Here is a 27,302-nt window from a genome sequence, read left to right on the forward strand (position 1 = left end):
TGGACATATTTTTAATGCTAGAGGCTACATGTCACTTTCTTCCAAGCCAACTGAGAAAGCATGCAGTATCACACTATTTGAAAGTAATCTGAGTTTTTATGTTCTTTTTCTACCACTTTTTCTACTTTTTCACTTAAAAGGCCACATAGGGAATATTTAAAGTTTGACAAAAATGCAGCAGGTGATAATGAAAATAGAGTCACAGCATCATAGAATGGTACAGGCTGGAAGGGACCTCAATGATTCTTCTGAATGCCTAACCTAAATTTCCCTCTTTCAGTTTGTACCCATTATGTCCCATCCTATCACTCCACGCCCTTGTGAAAAGTCCCTCTCTGACTTCCCTGTTTTCACCCTTCAGGTGCTAAAAGGTTGGTGTGAGGTCTCCATGAAATCTTCTCCAACAGCCCCAGCTTTCCCAGCCCTCTTCATAGCAAAGGTGTTCCCACTCTGATCAACTTCATGGCCTCCTATGGACTTGCTCCAACACTGTGCCCTTCTTAGGTTAGGGTTCCTTCTGAGCTAAGAAAAAGTGGTAACACCTCTGTTGCAAACACTTCATGCCAGCATTAGGGGAGCAGAAAGGATGGGATGCTAAACACGATGTGTGTCCTGTACCCAGCACTGGTAAGGCCACCTCTCAAGTACTGTATCCAGTTCTGTGCCACTCCATTCAGGAGGGACATAGAGGTGATCGAGTGCATCCAGATAAGGGCAATGGAGATGGTGAAGGGTCTGGAGCACAAGTCCTGTGAGGAGCGACTGAGGGAGCTGGGGTTATTAAGCCTGGGAAAAAAGGACGCTCAGGGGGAACTTTATCACTCTCTGGAACCACCTGAAAGAAGGTTGTAGCGGAGGGGGGGGGGGTCAGCCTCTTCTCCCAGGCAACCAGCAACAGGACAAGGGGAAACAGGCTCAAGCTGTGCCAGGGAAGGTTTAGGTTGGACAGAGGGAAGAATCTCTTCACAGATGGGGTGAGGGATATTGGAATGGAATGCCCAAGGAGGAGGTGGAGTCACTGTCCCTTGAGGTATTTAAGGAAAAGCTGGACCAGTGCTATGGTCTATTGGTGGTGTTCAGCCATAAGCTGGACTCGATCTCCGAGGTCCTTTCCAATCTGACCGATTCTGTTTCAAGGCTGCCGTCAGCTGGTGCGCAGGGGATGACCGCGACAGCTAAAACCCTTCCCTCACGACAGGACAGCTACCGAACCACTTTCCCCACACACGGCCGCCCCGTGCCCCAGGGATTTGGCCCCGAGCTTCTCCTCCGCCCCGGCCCGGCCCGGCTCCGCCCCGCGGCCCCGCCGCCGCATAAAGCCGCCGCCGCCGCCTACCCGCCCCCGACCGGCGCCGAGCAGTGGCTGAGGGCAGCCGGCCGCCGCCATGGTGTTGAACCCGGTGCTGGGGAAGCTGGTCAGCAAGCGGGTGGTGCTGGCCAGCGCCTCGCCGCGCCGGCGGGAGATCCTCACCAACGTGGTGAGTGCGGCCGGCGGCCGCTGGGCTCGCACGGGCCCGGGGCCGGGCGGCGGCGGCCGCAAGCGCCGGCCGGGCCTGCCGGGCCCGCCGGGCCCGACGCCTCCCGGCCCGCCCGCTCCATGAGACCAGCGGGAGGGGAGCGGGGCAATAAAGGAGAGATGTCCTTTCTGAAATGCACTAGTGCAGAGCAAAGGAGGCCGTAACCTGTCATTCAGACCGTTCAGCCCCTGCGGAGGAACGTGTCGGCCTCGCTGGGCGGGCTGCGGAGGCTTTTGAATAGCAATTGAGTATTACCTATTCAACTTGGTGTTACCATTCTTAATAATTCAACTGATATTTCTTCCACATTAGTTCAAGTTAACTTCAAAATACGAATGTGTGCAGAAGCACCGAGGTTCAGTCATGCACTAAGTTATCAGAAACATAGCATGCCTGCTGGGTGTAGTAAATGCACAAGTGTAAGCTGGAGGCAAAAGGTTGGAAGAATAGTTGGGCATTGTTTGCCGAAACCAATCAGAAACTGAATGGTTTTGTTTTCTATTTATCATGTGTGTAAGGTGCAGTAAAGCTCCTGTACGAATATGCACTGCTGTTGCATGAATAAAGTGCTATGGATGGATTCAATAAAAAAAAATCCAGTAGAATAGTCTTGTGTTTATGAAGTGTGTAAGCTTATACTGTTAGTTATTATATGAAAAGAATAATGAAATTTTTGATGTGATTAGGTTCTAATAAATAAGGGCAAAATCAATTATACACATTAATTTCAAAGTTCTGATTATTTTGTTTTAGATTGCGTGTAAAGGATATTTATGCACTAAACACTGATAGAAGCACTGGGGTTTTTTTTCCGTGTGTTTGGGTGGGGGCGGGGGGGGAGATGTGTTAGCCTGTAAAAAAGCAGATGTCAAATTTACTATTTGCTTAATATGCTTTGAGAGCAATGTTTAATAATGAAGTCAGATTGACTGCATCACTTTCCTGTGTTACAGGGCCTGCGGTTTGAGGTGGTTCCATCCTGGTTTAAGGAGACACTAGAAAAGTCATCTTTTACAGCCCCTTATGAGTATGCTGTGGAAACAGCAAAACAGAAAGCTCTTGAAGTAGCAAACAGAATGCATGTAGTAAGTTACTAGCTATTACAGCATTGAGTTTTTTGTCTTTAGGTGGTGCATGTTACTGTGATTTAATTTGCCTGCACTTCTTAAGTAATCCCTGAGTCTTTTTTTCTCCACTGAAGGCTAATGGATGTTTTCCTGTCATTTGTGAAGATGGTGTCTTGAAATTGCCTAATCAAAAGTCTCCTCCCTGCAGTTCAGGCTTTCCACAAACTGAAGCGGCCTGCATCTTTTGTCAGCATCATACCTACTCTTGTGCAGGATATATATTCCACAGTTTCTTTCAACACTTAGGTGTATGGCTAACTTCATTCCACATATTTGTTGATTGTGGAGACAGACTCCACAGAAAAACACTGATGTGATCCCAGTGCTTTGCTGTAGCTTTCACTGAAGGAGTGACAAGAATAGCTCAGAAATTGTGTGTACTGGAGGAAAGCAGAAAAAAATTACTTTTTCTTTGCCTAGAATGTTTTAAAACAGAATTTGTCTATCTAATTTTAAGAAGGGAGAAGTTGATATTATTTCAGATTCTGTTACACAAGGCATCCATTTTGTATCCTAAATTTTATCAAAACTGGTGATGCAACTTACATTCTCAGTGGTGTTTGACTTATGACCTTGGCTGTGATCACTGCTTGAACACATAAGGCTCTTTGCTACCAGAACCTGTTTAAAAGTTGAGTGGATTAAATCTCACAAAATGAACCATAATATTTTCTTAATAATACAGCTCTGAAACAGGGGTGTTTGCTGATCCTATTCTAGCAGCAGAAAAGGCATGTTGAAAACTTTAAATTAACAGTGTTGCCAGATGTCACCATTCTTCAAAGCAAATATTGCATGATCTCCAGTGTAAATCGTTACCCAGTTTTCTGTCAACTACCTTCCAGACAATGGTACAACATAGGAGAATGGATTTTAAACCCAACCTTGCTAAATTACTTTGGGCTTTCATTGCAAAACACTGTGCTGGTGATAATGCTAGTTCAGTGGATTTCAAAATGCTTCTTCATACAGGAGTTAGTAGAACTAATTCTAGACATCATTAAACAATTTTGAGCACAGCAAGTCTTTGTCTAGAATTGCCTCCCTATAAATGTTTTATTATAATAGTCACCATTACAGACAGGTTTCATGTCATGCTGTGATAAATAACAGTGGTATACCTTAAAATATGCAGGTAAATCAAAACTTAGCTGTAAGGACAGATACTGTTTAAAGTCAAGAAAGGTTTACAAGGAATTTTTATATATCACTACCTCTCATATTTTAAAAAAATAGATTGTGTTCCCTTTTAAGAGAAAAACATGAAGTGTAGCTAAAAAAAAGGGATTTATTTTTCAGTAAAACTTTGCTTGGAGAAATGGTCCTCAAGGGCTGTATTCTCTGGCTTCCCAGTACTAGGGACTTCCTTTAAAGGAATTGTTTGCCACCTTGAAGACCAGATTGACTTTTGAGAATGCACTTTATTTCCTGGATGCATTTATTTATCAGTAATGTATTTGGGCAAATTTGTGGCTTGAGAATGGTGTGTTCAAGCCTCACTTTTATGTTGGTATAAATGTTTACTCTTTTGCGAACAGTGCAAAAGGGGAAATACTGTTTTGTTTTCAGGCCAGTGTAGAGCCCTCCTTCTAAACCAGTAAACTGCTATTTTCTCACCTTAGGTCTTAAAAGATTTTGTTCTGTTTGCATCTTCTGACAAATGCCTTCTTTTGCTTTTGCAGAAGCATATGAGAACACCTGATATTGTCATAGGAGCAGACACTATTGTGGTAAGAAGCCTTTCGTGATTTAGCATTATTTTAATTTAAGACAAGTGTAGAAAATATTTGTAGCTTTAGGTTTAAGTTTGAAAACTGCCTTCACTGTGAGGTTATACCTTCATTATGATACATTTTTTTTTCGGTCTGTTGATGTGGCTTTTAGGGTTTTTTTTTCCCAACAAGGTAATTTTTGAAATCTTGAGAGCTAGAAGCCTCGATACTGGTTTTGGGGACACTTAATACTGCCATTTAATAAATATTGCCTTGGATCTTCTAATATGGAATGGAAATTCTGTTCTCAGGTGATTTGTCTGTTGAGAAGTCCAGATCATGTGAACAGTTCTGTGTTGCGCCTTGTAGGAGGAGGTCACTTTGTACCTGACATCTTCACAGAGACAGTGAACTGTTAAGGACAGAAAAAGTTGAATTATCCTTTTGTTTGAGAGGTGCAGCCATTGGAGGATAGAGTAGCACTCCTGTGCTTGACACTAAATTACCTGTTCTACCAAAGTATCTGTACTTCTTGCTCTACTCAATAGAGTCAGGTCTGAAGCCCTGGCTGAAAGCATGATATCAACATAATTTCTGACCTCAATTTTTGAGAAATGAGAAAAAGCAGCATACTCACTCTGTTTTTCTGTTTTAGTCTGTAGATGAGCAGATCCTGGAGAAACCAGCTGATAAGCAAGATGCCTACAGGATGCTATCAAGGTCTGTAGTTTTAAGTAAGATACAAAATTTGAAGATGCAATTTCTCCATCACTTAGATTCTCAAAAGGGTTCCACAGAAGGCATACATGCAAATTTTTGGGGGTTTTGTTTTGTTTATTATAAGTTTAATCTCTTAATTAGGGATATGAAAAGCACTTAAATATTTAACTTTTTAGAACTCCAGGAAAAAGGGCAGACAAGATGATGCATCTTTGCATATATCCAAGGTGTCAAATGAAAATTTTCATGCACTGTTTCACCTTACAATTTTGTGTGGAATCTTGTCGGGGACAGAGCATGTGAGATGCTGCTGATCTCATTCAGAACTATCCTGGCTAATCTTTATGAGATTATTCCTTAAATAGCCTCTTCAAAGATTCACAATCCCTTGCTATTACACATCTGTTGCTTACACAGCAAATAAAGTCCTCAGAGCTAGTTGGCCACAGCGTGGCACTCTGGAGCCGCTGCAAGAGAGAGCCACGGGTAAGGGAATCTGGGCTCTTCCTCTGCTCTCTGGCTTGCCATGGGATCTCTGGGGGCCAGTCTGGATGAAATGAGAACATATGCTCTAGTTCCCTATTACATGTTTAGTCTGAGTTACATCACCTAGCTATTTGTTGCCAGCTTTCAGTGAAACAGTAAAATGGCCCTAACAGTAGGGTTTAATCCAGCTGGCCTTTTCTAATGCATTTGGAATAGTCACTTTTTTGATGTACAGTGAATGAGCTGATACCATGGACTCTCTTATACAAGTGGTATTTTGGAGACTTGAAATTACTTTTGGTAGTGTTTTTTTATGTGGTTATTTTTTTGTTTGTTTTGCCAACATCTTTTCAGTGATACTGAAATAAAATTTGTTTAGGATGCGTGTCAGATCCATTGAGTGATACATTAATGTAATGATCTGCTTCTCAGGCTGTAGCAATATATTAATGTAGAACATTTCATAATTGTTGCTTAATGGACATTTTTTGCCTGGCAGGTTAAATGGGAAAGAGCACAGTGTTTTCACAGGGGTGGCTATTATACACTGCCGCAGTAAAGGTACGCATCATTTTATTACAACTCAATATTTGTTTTAAAAATTACTGTCATGGTAACTTGTACAAGTAAAGAAACAGGATGAAAATGTTTCATATACAGTCTGAATTGGTTTTCTACTCAAGAACTACCTTATCAAAAAATAAATTGAAGACTCCCCGCAAAAGCCAACCTTCTTCCTGTATTCAGTTTTCACACAGAAAGGAAAGCAACAAGACACAATAGACTTCAGAAATACTGTCTCAGAAAGTTATGAGACTAATTGAAAGGCCAGTGTAAGTTGTGGAATATTCTAAATTAAATTCAAGTAAGGTATTACAGACTGTGAGACTGAGCTGAATGTGATCCATATCAACTTCATTCTGTGTTGTGCTTACACCAGTTGAGGATTAATGCCTCAGACTGTTAAGAAGCTGTAGGGAGCAATACACCAATGTTCTTTATCACATCATTTGTAGAGAAAGTGAGTTGTTTTTATGGAAACTGTACCATTAATAAAATTTGAGGAGTGCTTGAAGGGCATTGTTTGATAATTGTGCCAGTAGTCTTTTAGTAGAGCTTTTGCAGACATTTCAATGGGCATAATCTTTCTGTACACAAATTAAGTTTTTAATCTTTTCTGGAATGATTGCTCTTAACTCTTGTAAAATAGAATTAAATTTAGTGATGCAGTACTGCTAATGTGCTAGTACAGCAGAGGGAGAGCTGCTGCAAAAGAAATAAAACATGTTACCACGGGGTTCCTATGAGCATCCCAGCAATGTAAATAACACCTTTAACTGTTTACTCTAGGAAGAAAATTAAGTGCACCCAACTGTAGTAGTGATACTATAACAGCACATCTCATTTGAAGTGTACAAACTTGAACTGAATCACAGTCAGATGAATAACAATATACCTTTAGTCTGCAGATTCCCCAAGAGATGCAACCAATAGAACAGTTTTGTAGAATTACTATAAACTGTATTTACAGTTTATAGTAATTCTACAAAATTAATACATGGAGAGAATGTTTTGGCAAGACTACAGCTTGCAATAAATTCCTACATATGCTTTTTGCAAGGTGATGTTTACTATGCTAGTTTATAATTACAATGTGTTTTTTAACTTGTTAAAGATGAAGTTTTTTATTTTGAGCTGACTAGAATTTGTTATCAATACTGAAAGACCTGGTAATGTCTTCATATGCACAAATGTTATTTTGTTTGGGCTTCACACTATCACCATTAGAAATTGCTTAGCATTCTTCCTTTGAAATGTACTGTAGCTATTTCTTACTCTTCCTCAAGCATTTCCACTACTGCCAGAAATGTGGTAATAGGAGATGCTTGATGTTTATAGAAAAGATTAGAGAGAGCTAATAATCTGCAATGTGCACACTCTTTTCTGCAAGGCTGTTACCTTTTGAACATGTTTCGGAAAAGCCTCTGTCTGCAGTGACAGCAGGGTCACAGTGTACCACATACAGCAGGGTCCATACCCAGGTCTGCAGTACTTTATTGCACCTTCCCTCATCCACTTCCACTACAGAAGTCTGAAATAATATTGTTATCTCTTCAGAGATGATAGGAAGATGACGGCGATGGTTCTTGATGGGACTGCTGGATACCCAAGTCTGAAGTGCAGGTGCAGCTGCACATACCCACTTTTATGGCAGCTACATGTTGAACTCTGATAGGTTGTTAAGAGTTCTTTGACCACACTCATAAAGTTGGAAGGGTGGCTGTAGCCTGCTTTGTGCTCAGTGCTGGATGTGTGTGCCAGAATCCATAAATAGCTTTGTGTAAGCACTGTTAATTTAAGAGTATATTCCACACAGGAAGAGTAGTCTTTTATTCCTGAGACAGGACTGCAGAAGTTTAAAATGCAAATTCATACTGTTTTGGGAAAGTTGAGTCCACTGTCCCTGAAGAACATTATTAGTCATTTCATACATCTGTGCAATATATTTAATTTTTCTCAAGCAAAATTGTCAAATGATTAAGAAATACAGCCTAGATGTTACGCTCTCTAAACTACAATTCCTGTTTCTAGTAAAACCTTTTTCTTTCTGTAGACAGTCAGCTAGAGATGGAAATTACCGATTTCTATGAAGAGACTAAAGTAAAATTTTCTGAGCTGTCTGAAGAGCTCTTATGGGAGTACATTCACAGTGGGGAGCCAATGTAAGTAAGACCCTGATGCCACCACACAACACTTGAGAATAGGACTTAGGGTACATTATTAAGCCAGTGTAAAACATTGTCTTGTGTTCTGTGAAATTTTGTTCTGTTTATGAGAAATGATAGTATGGGTGATGCAAGGGCACTATTCTTTTGTTCTTGTGTAAAGCTGTCATTTCTCCAGTGAAAGTGAACTACCTTTTTAGAACCCTAACTAATTTGAAAAGTGAAGACTTGAAATACTCTGGATTAGGAAAAGCACTTGTGCAATATACAATTATCTTTCTGTTAGCAGAGGCATTCAGGGATCAGGATGCCCAAGAAAATGCATAATTCATTACAAACAGGTGAAAAGAGTTAGTGTTGGATAATCAGGGCATCATGGAACTGCATTGGGAGAAAGCTAGAACTTGGTGTATTTACTTTATCAAATGCACTGCTGTAATGCAAGGAACACCAGCTTAATGCTTACTTATCCTGGGAAAAGTGAAAACACAGTTTATGCATGTTGCTGTGTCAAAATTGTCCTTCAGTTTATGTGTTTCTGCTACACTGGTAATACTGTTAGTGATCTACATAGGCAACATCTGCAAAAACAATATACCAGCCAACAGTTCCATGGAAGAAATAGGATGAGAACAGAAGGCTTGATTACTACTCCTAAGGTGAAGTTCACTAGATTGCTAAAAAAAAAAGAAGAAAAAAAAAAGAGTACTTATTTGGAGACAACCAGGGAAAGGAGTTTGTCTTCCCTTTGTGTTAGCTGGACCTGCCTGAAGGCATAGTTAGCCCTATGGACTGCATATCAGGTGATCTGATGTGAACTTTTGTCCCTGTAGCTTCAATTCTGACCATGTAAGAAATTGTGGTGGTTTTTAAACTCATTTGTGCTATAAAACAATAAAGCCACGTTTTACTGGGGAGAAGAAACCAGTGTAGACTTTGGATATACTTCAATGCTTATGTGTAAATGAGGCATACTCTGTGAACATGTGAGGTTCACAGCTTATTGAATAGACTGATTTTAAATTGGATTATATGGAGAGAATGTTTTGGCAAGACTACAGCTTGCAATAAATTCCTACACATGCTTTTTGGAAGATGATGTTTACTATGCTAGTTAGTATGATGTTTAGATTTAGTGGGCCATAAAGTTGCAGTTTGAAGGAGAAATGACCATGGATTTTTAGGAAGAATGTGAGGTTGAAAATTATTTTGGAATATTCTGAATATTTCCTCTGGAAGCAAATAGCTGTAGCAGTACTTTGCTGCACCAAAACAGCTCATAAGCAGTGCTGGGTTGTTCTGTTCATCCTCCTAAAAAAAGGTGTGTAACATCAAGGGTTTCTCAGGGACCAAAGGTTCAGAGAATGTATTTTATTACTCTGAGGCAGAAGCTAATTGATCTTTGTTTATATAACCCTGTTTATATATCTTCCTATTACGTGTATATAATAGGAAGCACTTGTTCTGACTTTGTAAAGGAACTACTAAACACAGTGTCCTGTAAGTTTTGCAAAATTCAGTAAGAAGCATCTCACAGCACTTTTTTTCTGGTTATTTTTGTTCCCTCCTCCATGTGCACTCATACAGGTTACACAATTCTATGCATACAGGTTTTTCTAAACAAAACGTGACGATTCCTTGTTTTTTTTAAAAAATTTCCATGGCAAAATATTTTTCTGAAATAATACAAGACTTAATAATCACATGGAAAAAAATAAAAGAAAAATTACTGGTTCTGTTGAGTATTAAATTGAGTTCTTTTTCTAGCAAGAGAACAATTGGTATATATATTTAAGTTGATCACTGGTGACAGAGAGTAATACGAGAAATACATAGCTGACATGAAGTATGGGTAAGGAAGGAGCGGAAATTGCTGTCTAAAGGTAGTCCATGATGAGGCTATAAAAACCCTCAAATTTTGGCTTCAGAAAGATGCTTTGCTTTTTGTTTTATTCCTGTTCCTCTTTCTAACCAAGGATTTTCTCCTTGCCAGCACTGCTTCTTTCCTTTTCTTTCTCTGTGTCTGCAGAAAGAAGGCTGTGCCACAGTAATCCTAACTGTTTTGGGCTTGTATAATGAGTAGACTTTGACCCAGCTTTTTATTTTGTAATCTTTCCCTTATGAACAACTTTATCTGTCTCTGCTTACAACTGCTGGCCTGAAAATCCTATGTGGTTTTAGTAGCTGTCCTCTGATGGCAGTGAAACCAAAGGACTCTACTGCAGTCTGGGAAGGAGGTGATGACACCTTCCAGCTCTACAGCTGGAAGCTGTACAGCTTCACACTTTACTGTGAAGGAATAAAATGAAGAATATAAATGTTCTTTTCAGGATCCAATCCTAGAACCTAAAGTGTTGCAAAAAAATAAATATGTAGCCATTTCTATTAATGTTCTTGCTGGGAGTGTGACACTGCTGCTTTTGATGGTTATAATGTTTTTTGCCTACCTGTAAGCATATACCAAAATAACTATAGCTTCATTGAAAAATGAGAAGACATTTTAGTCATTATAATATTCCTAATTTAGTTTATGTAAATCATAAGAATGTTATAAAAGAAGAAATAATTTAAACAATGACAAAGTTATAAGGTAGTGCTTACAATGCAAGATTAAAGGAAAATTCCTATTCCACAATTTATAGCAATTCAGAAAATCCTACTTGCTGTATACTGATTCCTCTGTTTGTTTTAGCATGCTGTTAGAAAGAGAATCCAGAGGTAAGTACTAAAAATAAAGAGCTACTGATCAAATCTTAGATGAAAACATTAGCAGTGATTTTTTTTGTGTAGTAACATTCTTTCTCAAGCAGTTTGTGTAATTCCATACTACCTTAAGTTAATAGATCTGAGACTGACTGACCTTTGGTTTCTAAGCTTGCTGATGTAGGCTTTCAGATTGTGCTGTTATGTAGGAAACATACTTTCAACTGCCTTGTTCCTTGTATGAGAGCAGTAAAATTGTTGGGTCTACTGCAGCTTATCTGACTTGTATATATTTTCATTCCAATCTGTGGAATTTGCATAATTACGCCTAAAGACAAATTGATTTCCAAGCTTAGTTTCTGTGCATGTACATTCCTGTGCCAAATTACCAGTATTACCATGACATCTAAGAGCACAGTGTTGTGAACCACAACTCTATTCTGTCTCAGATGGTTGCACAAGAGATGGATGGATAGGGCTAAACAGAGTAGTGGATCTTACTTGAATAGGTTGCTCTTCTCCAAGAAAGACCTGTCTTCCCAATTCTTGTTTTAGGTATTCCTGTGACTGTGATCTGCAATGTATGCAATCTGCAATCTCTGACTTCAGAACTCAGTTGTTTGTGTTCTAAAAGGTCGTCTTTGTTGAGCTCCTTTGGGATCTAACATTCCTGAAGGTTTTTCAGACTTCTGTGGAATTGGGTGAGGGTCAGTATGCATCAGAGGCAATGTTGCTCTTGGTGACAGTGTTACCTTTTTGGTAACCACAATTTGGTAACCTATGACAACACACTCTGCAGTCACCTGCTGCTTAGGTGACTGTTGCACTTGCACGGTCTGAAGCATCAAGACCTTTGGCTCCTCACCCTTAGTAGAAATACTGATCCTTATATTTATCTTGTAATTTACAAATTGAAGCATTGAGCCTACCTAATAGATTTAATCTGCGTGTAACTTAGGTACACTAGTCTTTATTCCAGCCTCTGCAGTACTGGTGTATCATTAGTATTCTGTGATATCTCTGCTCTTAACCTTAATGAGATCTGTGCTGGTTTTGCTTTCTCTTCCTCAGGGACAAGGCTGGTGGATATGGTATCCAAGCCCTTGGTGGAATGTTAGTTGAGTATGTCCATGGAGACTTCTTGAATGTGGTGGGATTTCCTCTGAATCACTTCTGCAAAAAGCTAGCAGAATTGTACTATCCCCCCTCTAAACATAACATACAACATAAAAAGTATGACTCTATCCCTTCTGTGGACACTTTTGAGAACCTAAGTGATGGAGAAAGTGAATCTTCAAATTTCACAGAGCACAAAGTTGCTAGTAAGTTGGACCACAGTGGGATGCATTCCTCAGGACCTGCTTACACTTCTGAAAAGACTTCTGCTGTCAGAACTGGTTTTACAGTACCTTTGGAAAATCAGAATGGAGTGTCACAGAGCGCATCAAAGCTTCCATCCAAAATTCTAGAGCTGATGGATGGTTTTAGAGCTTCAAAGGTAAGGGAAAAAATAAAACTACTCATAGCATTGTTGTCTGATACATTTGTTTCACTGGACTTCACTATGTAACAGGCATTGTGAAATACTTCAGCTGGGAAAAGAATGTATTACTAATTAGTAAAAAAGGGCCGCAGACGTTCTGGAGAATCTTAAGATAGCTGAAACTTGGTGCAGTGCAAATATTGCTGGGTTTGTCTTTTTGTATTTATTTTTATGTGTTCTATGAAATTTCAGTTACCTATTGGATAATTTTATCCCTTGAGTTGAGAGGGAAAAGAAGTTGCAGATTTTTCTTTTTTTTACTGATCAGAAGAACACAACCAAGCTGGAATTATATACTCTTCAAAAAAAAACCCATTTAATGTGGTTAACTCACCTGACTTAAAACTGTGACAAGAATTGTATGTATTATATTTCCTTTGTAACTTTTAATGCTTTGCATTAGAATTCCGTGGGAGATCTTAATTTTTTATTGCCTCTTCAGAATACTATTTTTTAATAACCTGTTTCAAGTTCTGGATGTGTTTAACTGATAATATCCATGCTGTATCTGATGGAGGCATATACTCACAACAGCTCACAAACAAGGTCACATGCTCTGTGTTTCAGCCAGGTGTGATGAGAAATGCATAGCTGGACTTTTTAAGTACTCCCAGATTTTCTACATAGTTCCAGTGTGGCAAAGACAATAGTGAAGAAGAGGAAGAAGAAATGAACAGTGATCATTGTAATAGATCACTGGTCTCCAAGTTATTTGTGTTTTAGGAAGATACAGGGAAAAAAGTGCTAAAGTGGCAGTGAAATGCAAACTTGGAGCTAAAGATCAGCAGCTTGGAGGTGAATGGAGGGGGGCACACCAGACAGTGAGCAATAGTTTTGCTGAAACAGTGGAGAGTTGTGCTCAGCTCTGAAGGAAGACTGTAGTGTGATCATGTGGTGTGGTTCTGTGGGTGTGCTGCTTTGTAGGCATACAAAGCTGGCCTGAGAGGTTTGGAATGAAGTGGCTTTGAGGGTGCTGCATTTGTGAACTTCTTGTGTACCTATGGGGAGTGACATATTTGAATGGGTGAGATGATGCTTAGCATTTCTTCAATTTAAGTAAAAAATATCGAGAATCATTAGCATGTGGCTGTACATTTCTTACACTGTTTACAGTGATGTGATGCTGAATAGTTTTGTGCAGTTAAAGACAGTGGAGGCTGGAAACAAAAGGAACAACTTTCTCACTACTCTAGTGTAAAGTCATAGTATGAAATACTGAATCACGTGTTGAACTAGTGGGATTTTTTTCCCCACTAAATGGATCTTTGTAAAATTAATGACCAGTAGTGATGTATTGCCATCTGACAAAACTCATCGTGTTTCCATTTGCAGAATAGGTATAAGTACACAAAAGCATTTATTTCCAGAAAAACTCAAGTTTTTTTTCATTTTGATTCTTGGGTGTCACTTCAAGAACTTTATAAAGCAGAGTAAAATCTCCTGCAGGTGAACGTATTGCTGCCTATTTTCCTCTGAACCGCGCTGTTGCAGAACAGGAGGAGATCAGGGTTAAGTACTTACAAGTTAAAAAACTTGGAAGTTTACTGTGTTCCAAATATACATAGTCTGATCTGTACTTAAATCTTTTACATTTTTCTTTAATTCCTTTTTTTTTTTTTTTTTTTTGGAACTGAGAATTACTGAATGGGTTGGTCAGCCAAGTTTTCTGCCTTATCTTCTCACCTTCTTTTTCCTGTTCTAATAGTTTCCAGTTGGTATCAGTCCAAAGACTGGGCAGGTCTCGGAAGCCATCTGGTTGTAAACTGGGTGTAATTGGCTCAGTATTGTGAAAGCCTGAATTATAATAAATCCCAGCTATATGTTCTCACTAGAATAACAAAGATGTTATAAAATAGAATAAAAATATGCGAAGATGATAGAATATAAATACATGCAGTAGCAAAGCTACCTCTCAAAGTTCATCTCTTTTTCTCCCTTTGATTTTTATTAAGCAGAATGTCAAGGCCCTTCTTTTCTTTATTACCTTTCGATTTAAATTTCATTATAGTTGCTTGCAGTTGTAAATAAGTGGGTTCTGTAATTGCTGCACTTGACTCTGCTGTCATGCTCTCCATAAGTTCCTTGGTTTTAGGTGTTTTACCTGCTTCAGAATACAGAAACTATAGAATTGCAAATTAATTTTGAATGGAAAGGTATATATTACCATACCTCATTAACTTTACTCTCTAGTTTGTTTAGCATGTCTTTAAAAAAGTTCAGATAAGGTTTTCAATTTAAGGCAGCCATTGCCCATGAGCTTTTTTCACCATCAAGCACTAGCTGTTCTGTTGTCCCCATTCCATGTGTACACATCCTGTTAAGGGGTGCCTGTAGTACAGTTATCCTATAAAGTTTTACTCTTCTTATTATTAATATTTTTGGGTTTTTTCCTTAATTTTAATAAAATAAAGACTTGCATTTTAGCAATTGAAGCTGTTACACTATCTTAGTCGGGAGTTTTGAGTTCCTTATGCTTTGGGCATATCAAATTTAATTTTTAATAATTATTTAATAGTAATTTTTATTATCAAATTTTGGTATTGGTTCATATGCTTAAGAATGTTCCATTATGTCAAATAGCCATATAGATGGGGAAGTGCTAAATATCTCAATAAGGAAGCGGGTCTTCATACAAAATTTGTAGGCTGCATTCCAGAATACTGTGAGTTCCCTCCTCTCCCAAACACTATTGTTAAAGGTTACTTGGCCAAGATACTGAAACCCTCTGAGAAGGAAGGGAGCAGTTTTTAGGAGGTTTGTTAAATTGTGTTCTGGTAGTATAACAGTAGTTGTGTAAAATAATTCTAGGCAAACAATATAATTCTTCTGTTTTCTGATTGCAGTCTTTTAAACACAGCATGATAACAATTTCTTACCTACACATAGGCTCTGTTTGTAGCCTCTAAGCTGAAGATATTTGATCATCTGAAAGATAAAGGTCCAGTGAAGGCTGTGGATATTGCAAATGATGTTGGAGCCTCTGTATGTGGAACTGAAAGACTCCTTGATGCATGTGCTTCTCTTGGATTACTGGAGAAAACACCACAAGGTGATTAATTTACCCTCCCTGCAACTGTATATGGTACTAAAAGACAGGCAGGACTGGAAGAGATGCTTTTAAGGTCACAGGTTCTGACTTGATACTGTGGGTAACTTGTATTTGGGGCAGAGGGGAATAGGTTCCTTTGCTTTCATTATTAGTAGCTGGGATTGTTTCATGTGGGGGAAGGCTTTATGTAATGAACACATTCAAGTCTCCTTTATGGAAACCTTAGATTGTTTTTGCTCTCTGGACATAATACTGACCAAATTTCTAAGAAAAGGTTGCATGGACATTCCCAGGGAACAGTGTAATAGCTCAGTCACCTGTACTTGAGTCACAACAACCCCATGCAGCACTACAGGCTGGGGGGAAGGTGGCTGGAAAGCTGCCCAGTGGAAAAGGACCTGGTGGTGTTCAAGAGCAGCTGAACATGAGCCAGTGTGTGCCCAGGTGGCCAATGAGCATCCTGGCCAATATCAGCAGTAGTGTGGCCAGCAGGACCAGGGCAGTGACTGTGCCCCTGTGCTCAGCACTAGTGAGGCCACAGCTTGAATCCTGTGTTCAGTTTTGAGGCCCTCATGACAAGAAAGACACTGAGGTGCTGCAGCACGTCCAGAGAAGGGTAATGGAGCTGATGAAGGGTCTGCAGCGTAAGTCTGGTGAGGAGTGGCTGAGGAAGCTGGGGGTGTTAAACCTGAAGCAAAGGAGAGTCAGAAGAGACCTTATTGTTCTCCACAGTTATGTGTGAGGACGTAGCCAGGTGGGAGGTGGTCTCTTTTTAAAAGTAACTAACAGCAGGGTAAGAGGAAACTGCCTCAAGGTATATCAGGGAAGTTTTAGATTGAATATTAGGAAAAATTTATTCCCTGAAAGGATGGCCAAGCATTGGAACAGGCTGCCCAGGGAAGTGGCTGTCTCACCATCCCTGGAGGTATTTTAAAGGTGTGTAGATGTGGTACTTGGGAACCTGGTTAAGTGTTGGACTTAGTGCTGGGTTAAAGGTTGTAGTTGATAACCTTAGAAGGCTTTTCCATTGAAGTGATCTAAATCTGTCTAAAGTGATTGTCAAAATTCCATTTCCTGCTGCATCAGTGCCAACAGTTTTCAGCAGAGGATCAAGCTTTTAATAGGGAAAGTTCTGCAATCTGTCCATCTTGGTGGACAACAACTTAAATTTTAGTGCTCCTAACTGGAGCCGTCCATGAACGTGTATGTAAGTGAGGGAGTCAATATTAGGACTAACTTTTTCAATCAACACTATGTAGTTCTAAGTTTCCATATGTATAATTTACATAGTAAGACTTGAAATGATTAGGTGTGAAGAAAAGAAAATAAAGGAGTCTTTTTAACTCTTGTTAGAGGACAAGACAAAGACATAAAGACAAAGAGAAAGCTTGAATTCAGGGTAGAAGCAGCCATAGTCTAAACAAAAGTACAGTCAATAATGAGGAATTTCTAATACTGTCCCTTGAATATTAGGTATCTAACTGAGGTACTCTGGTTAAAAAAAAAAAAAAATAAAAATCAGTGTATATCTATATCTTCCAGCATCTAAAGTCTTTTTTTGAAGCTAAGTACTTGCTCCTTTAAGGATGACAAGACTTCCAGAATTACTTTTTGTGCAAAATTGTTTGTAATAGATCATAAGATCAGGATTTACTAGTTTTTATGCAGTGAAACATGCCTTCATATTTTCAACAACAGTTGCAAAGTACTGAAACAAAACTGGTTAAAACTGTGTTCATCCCGTAAGGTTACAGTAATACAGACTCAGCAAATACCTACCTGACCTCAGATGGCAAATACTCACTTCATGGCTACATTATCCATTCTAATGACCACCTTTGGCCTCTCTTCACAAACTTGGAGTCTGCTGTCAAAGAAGGGAGCAGGCAGAATCATCGAGCCTTTGGAAAGAAAGCAGATGATCTATTTAAGGTAATATAAACTCTTACTAGTATCAAAACCAGCTGTGAGGAGCCCAGAACTGATCTAGGGACAAATGGAGACAGAGCTGTCTGAAGAAAGTTTTGTCAGCCTCAGAAATGGTAGAAACACAATGCAATTCATTGGTCCCAGGTTTCTGTTCCCTTCAACTTTAGGCTGTGAAGTAGTGGAGCGATCACAGAATATATTGGGAAATTTAAGTGCTGACAGAAATTCTCCAGATGAAGTGTTGCCCATCCCAGTGGGACACTCTCAGAACAATCTCTGTGACTGCTTAATTTACATTTGTGTCCCTTTTATAACACCAGATAATACCTTACCACACATGCACTCCTTCCATATTGGATGCCAGTCAGTTCATAGTGATGTGCGTCCAGTTTAGGCTGTGCTGTGTGGTCAAAGCTGGTTTGTGTTGGTGCAGTGGAGAAGGGATCTAATCTCCTTTATGAAGTTTTGTAGTTTTGTATAAGCTTCAAGCTGATATCTATTACTGATAAAATTGTAATCCTTCTACCATCTGTTTCAATCTGTGGTATTCCTTTCCTAATGCTATCCCAAGTCAATGTGATCAGACTGAGAATCACTTGGAGGTGTAACTAGCCTAACTTGTCAACTACCCATCTGGTGAAGCAGGTTGAGAGGCATAAATATTTGTGCCTGTGTAAGCAGAGAGCTGGTAGTGTGAGCAGGAGAATGTCTTTGACAGCACTGCTGGCTTAAACTGTACTTCAGACTACCTTCTGAGGTCCTTAATTTGTATTAAACTTCAAGATGGTGATGAAGGCAGTCTCCTGAAGGAGATGTCTACATCCCTCATGTATAGCCAATAAGGACTTCTGGAGACTTAAAAGCTCTACTAGCTTCATTTTAGTACTTAAATAACTGGAGGGCAAAAAACTCCATTGGAAATCATTCAAAGTGTCTTAAAGGGAGTTCAGATACTTTGCTTTAGGATAGCTGTTGCAGTATATGTCTACATTTATATACAATTAAGTGGTTTAATTAACCACTGGAGCTCATCCTTTATTAAACATCTGGCTTATTAACTTTGCTTGGGTGATGCTTGTGTCCAGTTTGGACCTGGGTACAGGATGTGTACAGGATGATGTGCTTGAGGAGAATCTGTGGGCTGCCTATGGCACTATGCACACCACAGCCTGGAGATACTTCCACTTCGTGGTTGTTGCAAAGCCAGCCATAACTGGTGAAATCTGTATAAAGGTGAAAGGTAAAGGGATTTGTGTGTATGTGTCCTTGAAAAGGTAAAGGCATGACATTCTGCTACTGATTGCTCACTTGTTCCCTAATCAAAAAAAACCAGAACGATCTTTAATGTTTCTGATTTATGGTATGGTCCAATTAGCTAGTTATTTTTCTGTCATGGGAAAACAAATGTTTGAGTGAAATGAATGCAATTTGTGAGGATATCAAGAAGGAGCACTAGAATTTTTCTTTCATTCTCCTAAATCTGTCCTTTCAAGATGTCTGTGTGATCAGAATTCTTGAGGGGATGCAAAAATCTGCTTATCACTGCGGCAAAGGATTTGGATGAACAAACAGTCAGTGGCACTTTTAATGGACCTTTTCATTTTGGGAATTCTGATGTTCACCATGTTCACCTACTGCCTTGGTTGTACGTACTTTTAATTAACTATGAAAATAAACTTTAATTACACTGCTTTTCCCCCTTTTTAGGACTATTATCACAGCCAGGAGGTAAAGCAACGTTTTATGGCTGCCATGCACAGCATTGCTCACCTGACAGCAAGAGATGTGGCTACAGCGTTTGATCTTTCACGGTTTAAATCTGCTTGTGATTTAGGAGGTATTGCTTGTAGTTGAACTTGTATACAAATTTAAGAGAAAAGCTTGATTTCAGTTCCACATTTTGTTACTTAAAAGACATTTTCACTAGAACTGCAGTAATAGTATTTACTGTTGTTTTTCTGATACTGCAATGTCAGGATAAAAGAACAGTGCAGCTAATTGAAAGCAGAGTTACCTAAATGGTATTAGAATAGCTTAAAGATAAGTGAATGTTTGTCTCAATCAGTTACACAATTCAAGGCTGAAAATAAGATAGTGGCTCAGGTGATACAGCATTGTGCTGGGAGTGCTATTTTCAGCAGTGTTGCTGCTCTCCTTAGGCACATCCAAGATCTTCAAAAGTAATGCAAGTAGTGAATCACCACTACTGGGGTGTCAAACACTGCACTGCTAAAACAAGAGTTCTGATTCTTTTCTGATGGTTTTGTTTTTATGTATTGTTGTAGTTATTAATATCAAATATGTCCATCAAAATGTTGAAGACCAATGATATACCTGAAGAAACTCTGCTTTTTAGCATTCTTTTTTTTAAAGGAAATTCTGTGTTTAGAGCTGCAGAGGGGAAGTGTTATTATATAGGGAAAGATCCACTGAAGGAAGAATACTTCATTTAGTGCTTGAAGAGGTGGACAGCATCTCGGAGGAATTAACCCAATACTAGTGCAACCATTGCCACTTGTGCAGAGGCTCCAGAACTTGATCATCTTTACTATGCTGGGGAGTGTTTGTCAAATTTGATGTGTCAGTGCTTTGTATATGCTAAACAGTTAGAGGTGTTCTTCTTCAACAAATAGAAGTATATGCTTTTTCATTTACATTTTGATACTCCCCAGAAAAACCCTGAGGTACTGATATCAAAGGTCACATTTGCAGTTCTGTGTCAGTAAGGAGTCATGCCTGCATTCCATAAGCTTTAAAACCTTGCTCTATCAACCAGGGAATCTTGTTGCCTGTGTTCATTGCTGAGCTGTCTACCTCTGGTTCTGGTTGGATGTCTCTATTTCACAGTGTTACATACAGTCTTGTCTTTAAAAATGTCTGCAAAGTCTGGGAGAAAATACTTGAATTGATTTCTTTAAACTCTTAACAGGTTGCACGGGAGCTCTGGCTCATGAATTAGTACAAGTATACCCAAATCTCAAGGTCACAGTATTTGACCTTCCAGAAGTCATTGAGAACACCTCTTACTTTCAGCCTTCAGGACAGCACACTGCTCCAGTGACATTTGTGTCAGGTAAATGTAGCACATGATGATTCTTCTGGTTTCTGTTATCCTTGAGCACAAACAGGCTCTTTTGCTGCTGCTCTAACCCCAAACATAGCTTAGTACAAGGCAATTATAGGTTCACCCATGCTAAATGGGGACATAATACTTTTCAAGACTGTGGGGATAAAAAATGGTTGGAGAATGTGGCTAAATAGGTATGAATTAGTCATTTTTTGAATACCACTGGAAGCAGAGGCTGCATGTGCTTGTCTGAGGTATTTTATTTCTAGACAAGATCAAAATGGCGAGTACAAAGAACTTTGTCTCCTTCCTTGCTTTATGTTTGCTCTCCATTTTTTTGTTAGACAATTCTTGCCTATGATCTGGTCTTAACTACACTTATCTGCAAATCAGGGCATACCTGTACCTGTTCATTCTTGTTACTTTTGTACTCTGCTGAAGTGCCTTGTTCTTGCAGTAAGTACTCTGTGGTTTCTCTAGGAATGTACTAACTCTGTTTTCCAACAGGTGACTTCTTCAAGGATAATCTTCCAGAAGCAGATCTTTACATCCTTTCACGTGTTCTTCATGACTGGCCTGATGAAAAGATACATGTGCTGTTAAGTAAGATATCAGCTGTTTGCAGACCAGGTATGTTTTTTTCCATCTTGTGAACTTAAAGGTGCATGTTAATGTACCTTTAATAAGCACTGACTAATGCTTTTCTAGAATGAACTTACTATATTTTTTGTTCAGTCATAGTAGCCTTTCCTTGAATGTGTGGGCTTGCATTATAATAATACCTACTAAGAAAAAGAAGGAAACAAAACTGCAAATAAAACTATATATAATAAGCTTTTACTACAGTTGCAGGCTTCACATACAGTTGTATCATATCCACAGTCTCTGTCATGTCCAGTCTTTCTTACTAAGCCCTGTATCATCAATTAAGTAAGCATGTGCTTATTTCTATACATAAAATTCGCCTAACTAAAGTTCCTTTGGGTAAATCAAGAAGCAGCAGTTTGTTTTGCTGTTGTTTTGCTATCTCAGTAGTGTCCAGAATATGGTAAACTGGCTAAAGTTCAGTACTACTTTATGCACACATACCCTAAGAAATATGCAACATCTTTGACTTTCTACTACATTTGAATCGTAGAATCATCGGATTCTCTCAAGTTGTAAGTGACCCATAAGGTCATCAAATTGAACTCCTTGCTTCTCGAAGGCTTAACTAAAACTAGTTCATATGACTAAGAATGTCATCCAGATGGTCCTTGAACTCCAGCAGGTTTGGTGCTGTGACCACTTCCCTGGGTAGCCTGTTCCAGTGCGTACCACAGATCAGGGGACCTCAGCTGCACCTCATGAATCTTGGCCTCATGGCCCTTAACCATCTTGGTCACATACACTGAGGCACCCAAAATTACACACCAAATCAAACAATATGCTGGGTTCAAAGGGACCCATCAGGATCCTCAAGTCTAACTTCTAGCCCTATGCAGGATTACCCAAGGGTCACACCATGTGCCTGAGAACATTGTCTGAACACCCCTTGAACTCAAGACAGTCTTGGTGCTGTGATCACTTCCCTGGGGAGCCTGTCCAAGTGCCCAGCCATCCTCCGGGTGAAAAGCCTTTTCCTGATACCCAAACTAAACCTCCCCTGACCCAGATTCATGCTGTTTCCTTGAGTCATGTCACTGGTCACAAGAGTGAAAAGATCAGTACTTGCCCTCCATTACCCCTCGTGAGGATGTTGAGGACCACAAAAAGGTCTTCCATCTATCTCTTCCAGGCTGAACAAAGCAAGTGACCTCAGCTTCTCCTTATAAGGCTTTCCCTTTAGACCCTTCTCCATCTTTGTGCCCTCCTTTGAATGGTTTCTAATAGTCTGATTTTTATTTTTTTTTTAATATTATGCTGCCCAAAACTGGACACAATACTCAAGGCAAGGCTGTAGCAGCACAGAGTAGAGTGAGACAGTCACCTGTTTAGTGATCACCCGACTAAATCACAGAATTTACTGATCCTGTGCTTAGATGCACCGCAGAACATGGTTGTCCCTTTAGACTGCCAAGGCACACTGCTGACTCGTATTCAGGCAGTATTAAAGATCAGAGAAGACAAAAAGCAGAAAAGCCTGACCACTAAGATCATCTGATGCCTTAATGCGAGTGTAGGTCTGACATTTGTTTCAGAGGAGAGGATGCAAAATAAGACCTAGCCTATAAACTATAATCCTGATTATAAATAATGAAAGAAAATTTTGGGTGACTGTCTTAATCTTACGCAAAGTTTGGGTTATGACAGATGCTTACAGGAGTTGTTCGGTTCAAATGAAAGCAAGGCTGAGTTTAAGAGCATAGGCAGGAAGTGATCTGAACTTCTGCAGACAGTGCTCTAAACTCTCCCTTCTTTTTAACAATTAAATGGTTGCTTCCAGGAAGAGAGGACTGAAAGTAAACTTCTTTTACTGATTTCCACTAAGACCATTAAAAAAATCAACCTGAGGGGATTCTGTAATTGTCTCTGAAAAAGCAGTTTAAAGTTGAAGCTAAAAATACTTACACAGAACCACTTTTGGTTGTTTTGGAAATGCAGGAAGTGCCTTGCTAGTGGCAGAAACTGTGCTTGATGAACAGAAGATGCACCCTTCTGTGGCTGTGCTACAATCCCTCAGTATGACTGAAGGCAAGCAGAGAAGCAGCTCAGAATATAAACAGCTACTGGAGAAATACGGATTCACAGATGTACAAATTAAGATCACAGGAAACTTATTAGATGCTGTTCTGTGCTTCAAGAAGAATCTGTCACTGTAGTGGGCCCAGAAACAATCTGGGATGCTGAATTTTCACCCCTTGTGCAATATACCCATCATCAACCAGCTCATATTGGCAGTTGAGGATCATTCTGGCCCTTTGTCTGAAGCATAGTTGTTGCAGGCCTTGGATACAAGTCGGAGTGCAGCTTCTGCCAGAGTGAATTCTGTGCATTTTAAAAAGCATCTGGGGCAGGCTGACATTCCTGCATGTGAAATACCTTAATGTCCAATTCTTCTGCATACTGTATTAAACTTAGACTGGGCATAGCTGTGTATAGCATGTCAGGTTAAAAATGCAAGTACTGCTTGTACTGAGCTACATTAATACCTTAGTTTTCTTGGACCATAAAACTAAAGAGAATTTCTCCTCTGTAGTGTGTTCAGTGGTTACTACTAATTTTTATCAGAAATTAAAAATTAATATTGTACCATCTGCCTGAATTTGGGGATGATAGTCCTCTTTTTCACTGCTGTGTGGGACTTTACTCCAAAACATCTCATATATAGTCTTTTAAAGCACTTCTTCTACAAGCAAAAGTGAAAACAGAACAAACCTCAAACATGTTCCTACAACAGCTGTAGTGTCACAGTTGAAATTTCAGCAGCCTCTGGCCCTCAGCCACAGTATGTACCTGCACAGGCTGCAGCTGAGAGCTGTTCATATTGCTTATTGTCACTTCTGGGGTTTTCTGAATATGGTTGAATGGCCATATATGCTTTCTGTCTCATTAATTGAGATGAGTTTTAGGATTTATGTATAAAACTTTGTATGAAAATGAAAAAAATAAAAGTTTCTTCATGCTTCAGTCTTTAATTGGAGAAGTGCATGCTGTATCCAGTCTCTTCAAGAAATTTTTCGCTAATGTCACCTCTCCTAATGTTTATTTCTTTCCCGATACTTCATTGATATTTATTTTTTCTTTTTAAGGTGTAATGGAAGCCTCTCTGGAAATTAGAGTTACACTTCCAAACTAGCTTTCTTTCTACCAGTTGTGTGGTTTTTGCCTGTCACTTGTACAGCAGTAGTCCCAGTAAGCCAGTGTGCAAGAGGCTGTGCCAATACTGAATCGCCAACCTCAGCAAATTAGAGAGGGTTGGTGAGGAAGGTTAAGAGTTGCATCTGCCCGGATGTTAGTTAATCAGGAGTTACTCTGCTCCTTGACCAATGGGTAAAGAAAAAGTGCCACAGTGGCTCAACTCATTAGGAGAAACAGGCTTCCTACAGAGCATTTCAGGTGTACAAAATCAGGGAAGTGTCAAACTTTACCACATTGGGGTTTTTAATTCTTAGCAGAAGGTTTCTGTTAATGGTATTTTGACTGATCTCATCTGTACAGACATTTAAAATAGATGAGGCTGAATATTCAACAAATTAATAAATTTAAAATGTTTATTTCTGTTAATGGAATTTTGACTGATCTCATCTGTACAGATGAGGCTGAATTTAAAATAGATGAGGCTGAATATTCAACAAATTAATAAATTTAAAATGTTTCTTTTCCACATTGACATGAAGCTTGCTCTTAGCTTAACAGCTTTGTATGTTGAGAGAGACTCACCCTGTCAATCAGATGTGTCTCATAGTTACTCATGAAGTTCATAATGCTGTTCCTTAAGCTGCTCTAAGCTGCTTGAGTCAGAAACAGACAAATCCTAAAGCTGGCACACCTGTAACTGTCACAGACTTTAAAACTGTGCCCCTAAGAACTGTGTCTCTGACTGTAAAATTTTAATAGAATGTGTTTGGCTACCACCCAGCCTTCATTTACTCTGTGATTAATGCACAACACTAAGCACTAGGCCCTTGGGCATGGTGTCTGTGGTCATATACCACAGCTTTGCACTCTCAGGATAATTAAGTGTTGGAGCAGATGGTCCAGGGAGGTTGTGGAATCTCTGTCCTTGGAGGCTTCTATGTGTGAAGCCAGTCCTGAAAAAAGCTGAGCTGATTGGAGAGCTGCCCTGCTCTGAGTGGGAGGCTGGACTAGAGATCTCCTGTGGTCTGTTTCAGGCTCAGGTGCTCTGCAATCATGTGATGCAGCCCAGTCATCTGAGGAATTATAAGCTCATTTTACTAATATACAAATTAAGTTTTTCACTTGCTCTGAATAACTTTTGCTGACTGGTAGAAGTAGTGGGTTTAATAGTCTAACACTGAAAAGATTCTAAGCAATATGCATAACTGAGGAAAATATTCCTGACATGAAGAATGAGGGGAATTAAGTTTTAAAACATTTTGATGATTATTGAATATCTGAGCTGTACAAGTTGGAATGGCTCTGAGAAGATTGTCTTAAAGGTCAGAAAGGTATGAATGTTATGCTGCACTTCATAATAAAATCACTCTGAACTGCTGCTATTTTGATCTGAGTTGGTGTCAGGCCAAAAGGCAAGTATGTATCACAATGCTTTTGTCAGTAGCCCTCTCTTGGCTTCCCTTTCCCCTCACAGGTCTGAGTATGGAGAAGAAGACTGTAAATCAGATCATTTAAGTTCTGCTTTCATCCTTAGGTCAGTCCCACCACAAAGAATTTGGGTCCTACAGAAATAACATACAGAATGTATTGAACAGAAACATTCTGTTTCTGAAGGCTTCTCTGCTTCTGTAATGCTTGCCATCCACTCTTCTCTCTGTTTGGCATCATTTCAATATGAATGTGAAGCAGCAATATATCCCAAAGAGATGCAACTCTATTGCTATCTTACTGTTTTCTATAGTCCTCATGCCAAGTCTACAGAAGTCATCCCCTTTTCCCCTGAAAACAGAGATGTGATTTGACTTGTGAGTGTTTGATCAGTCCATAATGGGAAAGGGAATTTCCTGCGGTTTGTGAGAGGAGTGGATTATTCATTTAATAGTGGATTAGTCATTTAATAGGAAAGCAAATCCATAAATGATAAAGCAAATCACCCAGGTCTTGTAGTTTGCACCCCTCTATACGGCAGCAGAAATTTTCTTGCCTGATAACGGATTAGAACTGTTGCATGTGTTTGTTTTTAAATTAGGCTGTGCAATTTTGCTGGCTGAAATGGTGTTGGATGATGAGAAGAAGAACAGAAGCAAAGCTCTGCTGCAGTCTTTGAACATGCTTGTGCAGACAGAGGGAAAGGAGAGAAGTGGCTCTGAATATCAAGCTTTGCTGGAACAACATGGATTCACAAATGTCAAAATCAGAATAACAGGAAATTTGTTAGATGTCATTCTCTGTGTTAAGACCTAGAAAAAAATGCACTAAGCAGTAGTCTGGATGTCTTATACTTGTGTTTGATGTTTTGTAATTATCCAAATACATTCTCAAATTCCCAACAATACCATAAGCAAGAAATGTAACAAGAAATGCCAGCGTTGTGGTATTGCTTTTAAAAAGGGAGAAAGATTAATTACATTTATTTTAGACTTCAATAGAATGATGCAGGATATTGTGTGGCTGCAAAACACGTGTGGGACACAAATGGTGTCATCAGCCCTTCACTGCTGAAAAGTCACTTTCTTCATAGTTGGTGCAATTAGTAGAGTTTTTAGACCAGCACACATTGCTTTTCCCCTGTTCCAGGAGGTTAATGCTGGTATCATTTTAATGCTCCATCGCCATCCATTTTAATATCATTTTATGTCACACCCTCTACTGTAAATAAACACCTTCTAATCAAGTCTGGAAACTGCTACTGCAATGGTGTAAGGTTGGAAACAAGAACTGGAGCAGCAGCTTCCTGAGAGAGTCAAGACAGACTGCTCTGCTTTGAGAGAGGCTTCCAAAAAAAAGGCAGTTATATAAAAGCACAAGTTTCCTCTGTGATTGTAATTTGATATTAAATGTGAGGGCACTGAGTTTGTTTCAAGAACATCATCCTACAGCTTTTTTAGCCCTACTTAATTTGTGAGCTGTTATAAAAGTAGATAGCAGAATATGAGATAATGA

At 39.3% G+C, this 27,302-nt stretch overlaps 1 protein-coding gene across 3 annotated transcripts; it reads left to right on the forward strand.

Moving 5' to 3' along the window:
- The first annotated feature begins 1,339 nt into the window (after positions 1–1,339).
- On the forward strand, positions 1,340–26,725 carry ASMTL (acetylserotonin O-methyltransferase like). 3 transcript variants are annotated; one of them, XM_041422125.1, is made up of 13 exons: positions 1,340–1,478; positions 2,471–2,602; positions 4,327–4,374; positions 5,012–5,076; positions 6,062–6,123; positions 8,177–8,285; positions 12,063–12,489; positions 15,421–15,583; positions 17,331–17,515; positions 19,220–19,349; positions 20,442–20,585; positions 21,087–21,209; positions 26,389–26,725. In XM_041422125.1, the coding sequence occupies exons 1-13, from the start codon at positions 1,386–1,388 to the stop codon at positions 26,601–26,603; spliced, it is 1,896 nt and encodes a 631-aa protein (XP_041278059.1). In that variant the 5' UTR covers positions 1,340–1,385; the 3' UTR covers positions 26,604–26,725. The 3 variants fall into 3 exon arrangements, with proteins under 3 accessions (XP_041278059.1, XP_041278057.1, XP_041278060.1); XM_041422123.1 differs by lacking the exon at positions 26,389–26,725 and adding an exon at positions 23,163–23,815; XM_041422126.1 differs by lacking the exons at positions 15,421–15,583; positions 17,331–17,515; positions 26,389–26,725 and adding an exon at positions 23,163–23,815.
- Positions 26,726–27,302: the final 577 nt, after the last annotated feature.

The sequence above is a fragment of the Onychostruthus taczanowskii genome, unplaced genomic scaffold, assembly GCF_017590055.1.
Source record: "Onychostruthus taczanowskii isolate IOZ18803 unplaced genomic scaffold, ASM1759005v1 scaffold71, whole genome shotgun sequence".
In the NCBI taxonomy this organism is placed as follows: domain Eukaryota; kingdom Metazoa; phylum Chordata; class Aves; order Passeriformes; family Passeridae; genus Onychostruthus; species Onychostruthus taczanowskii.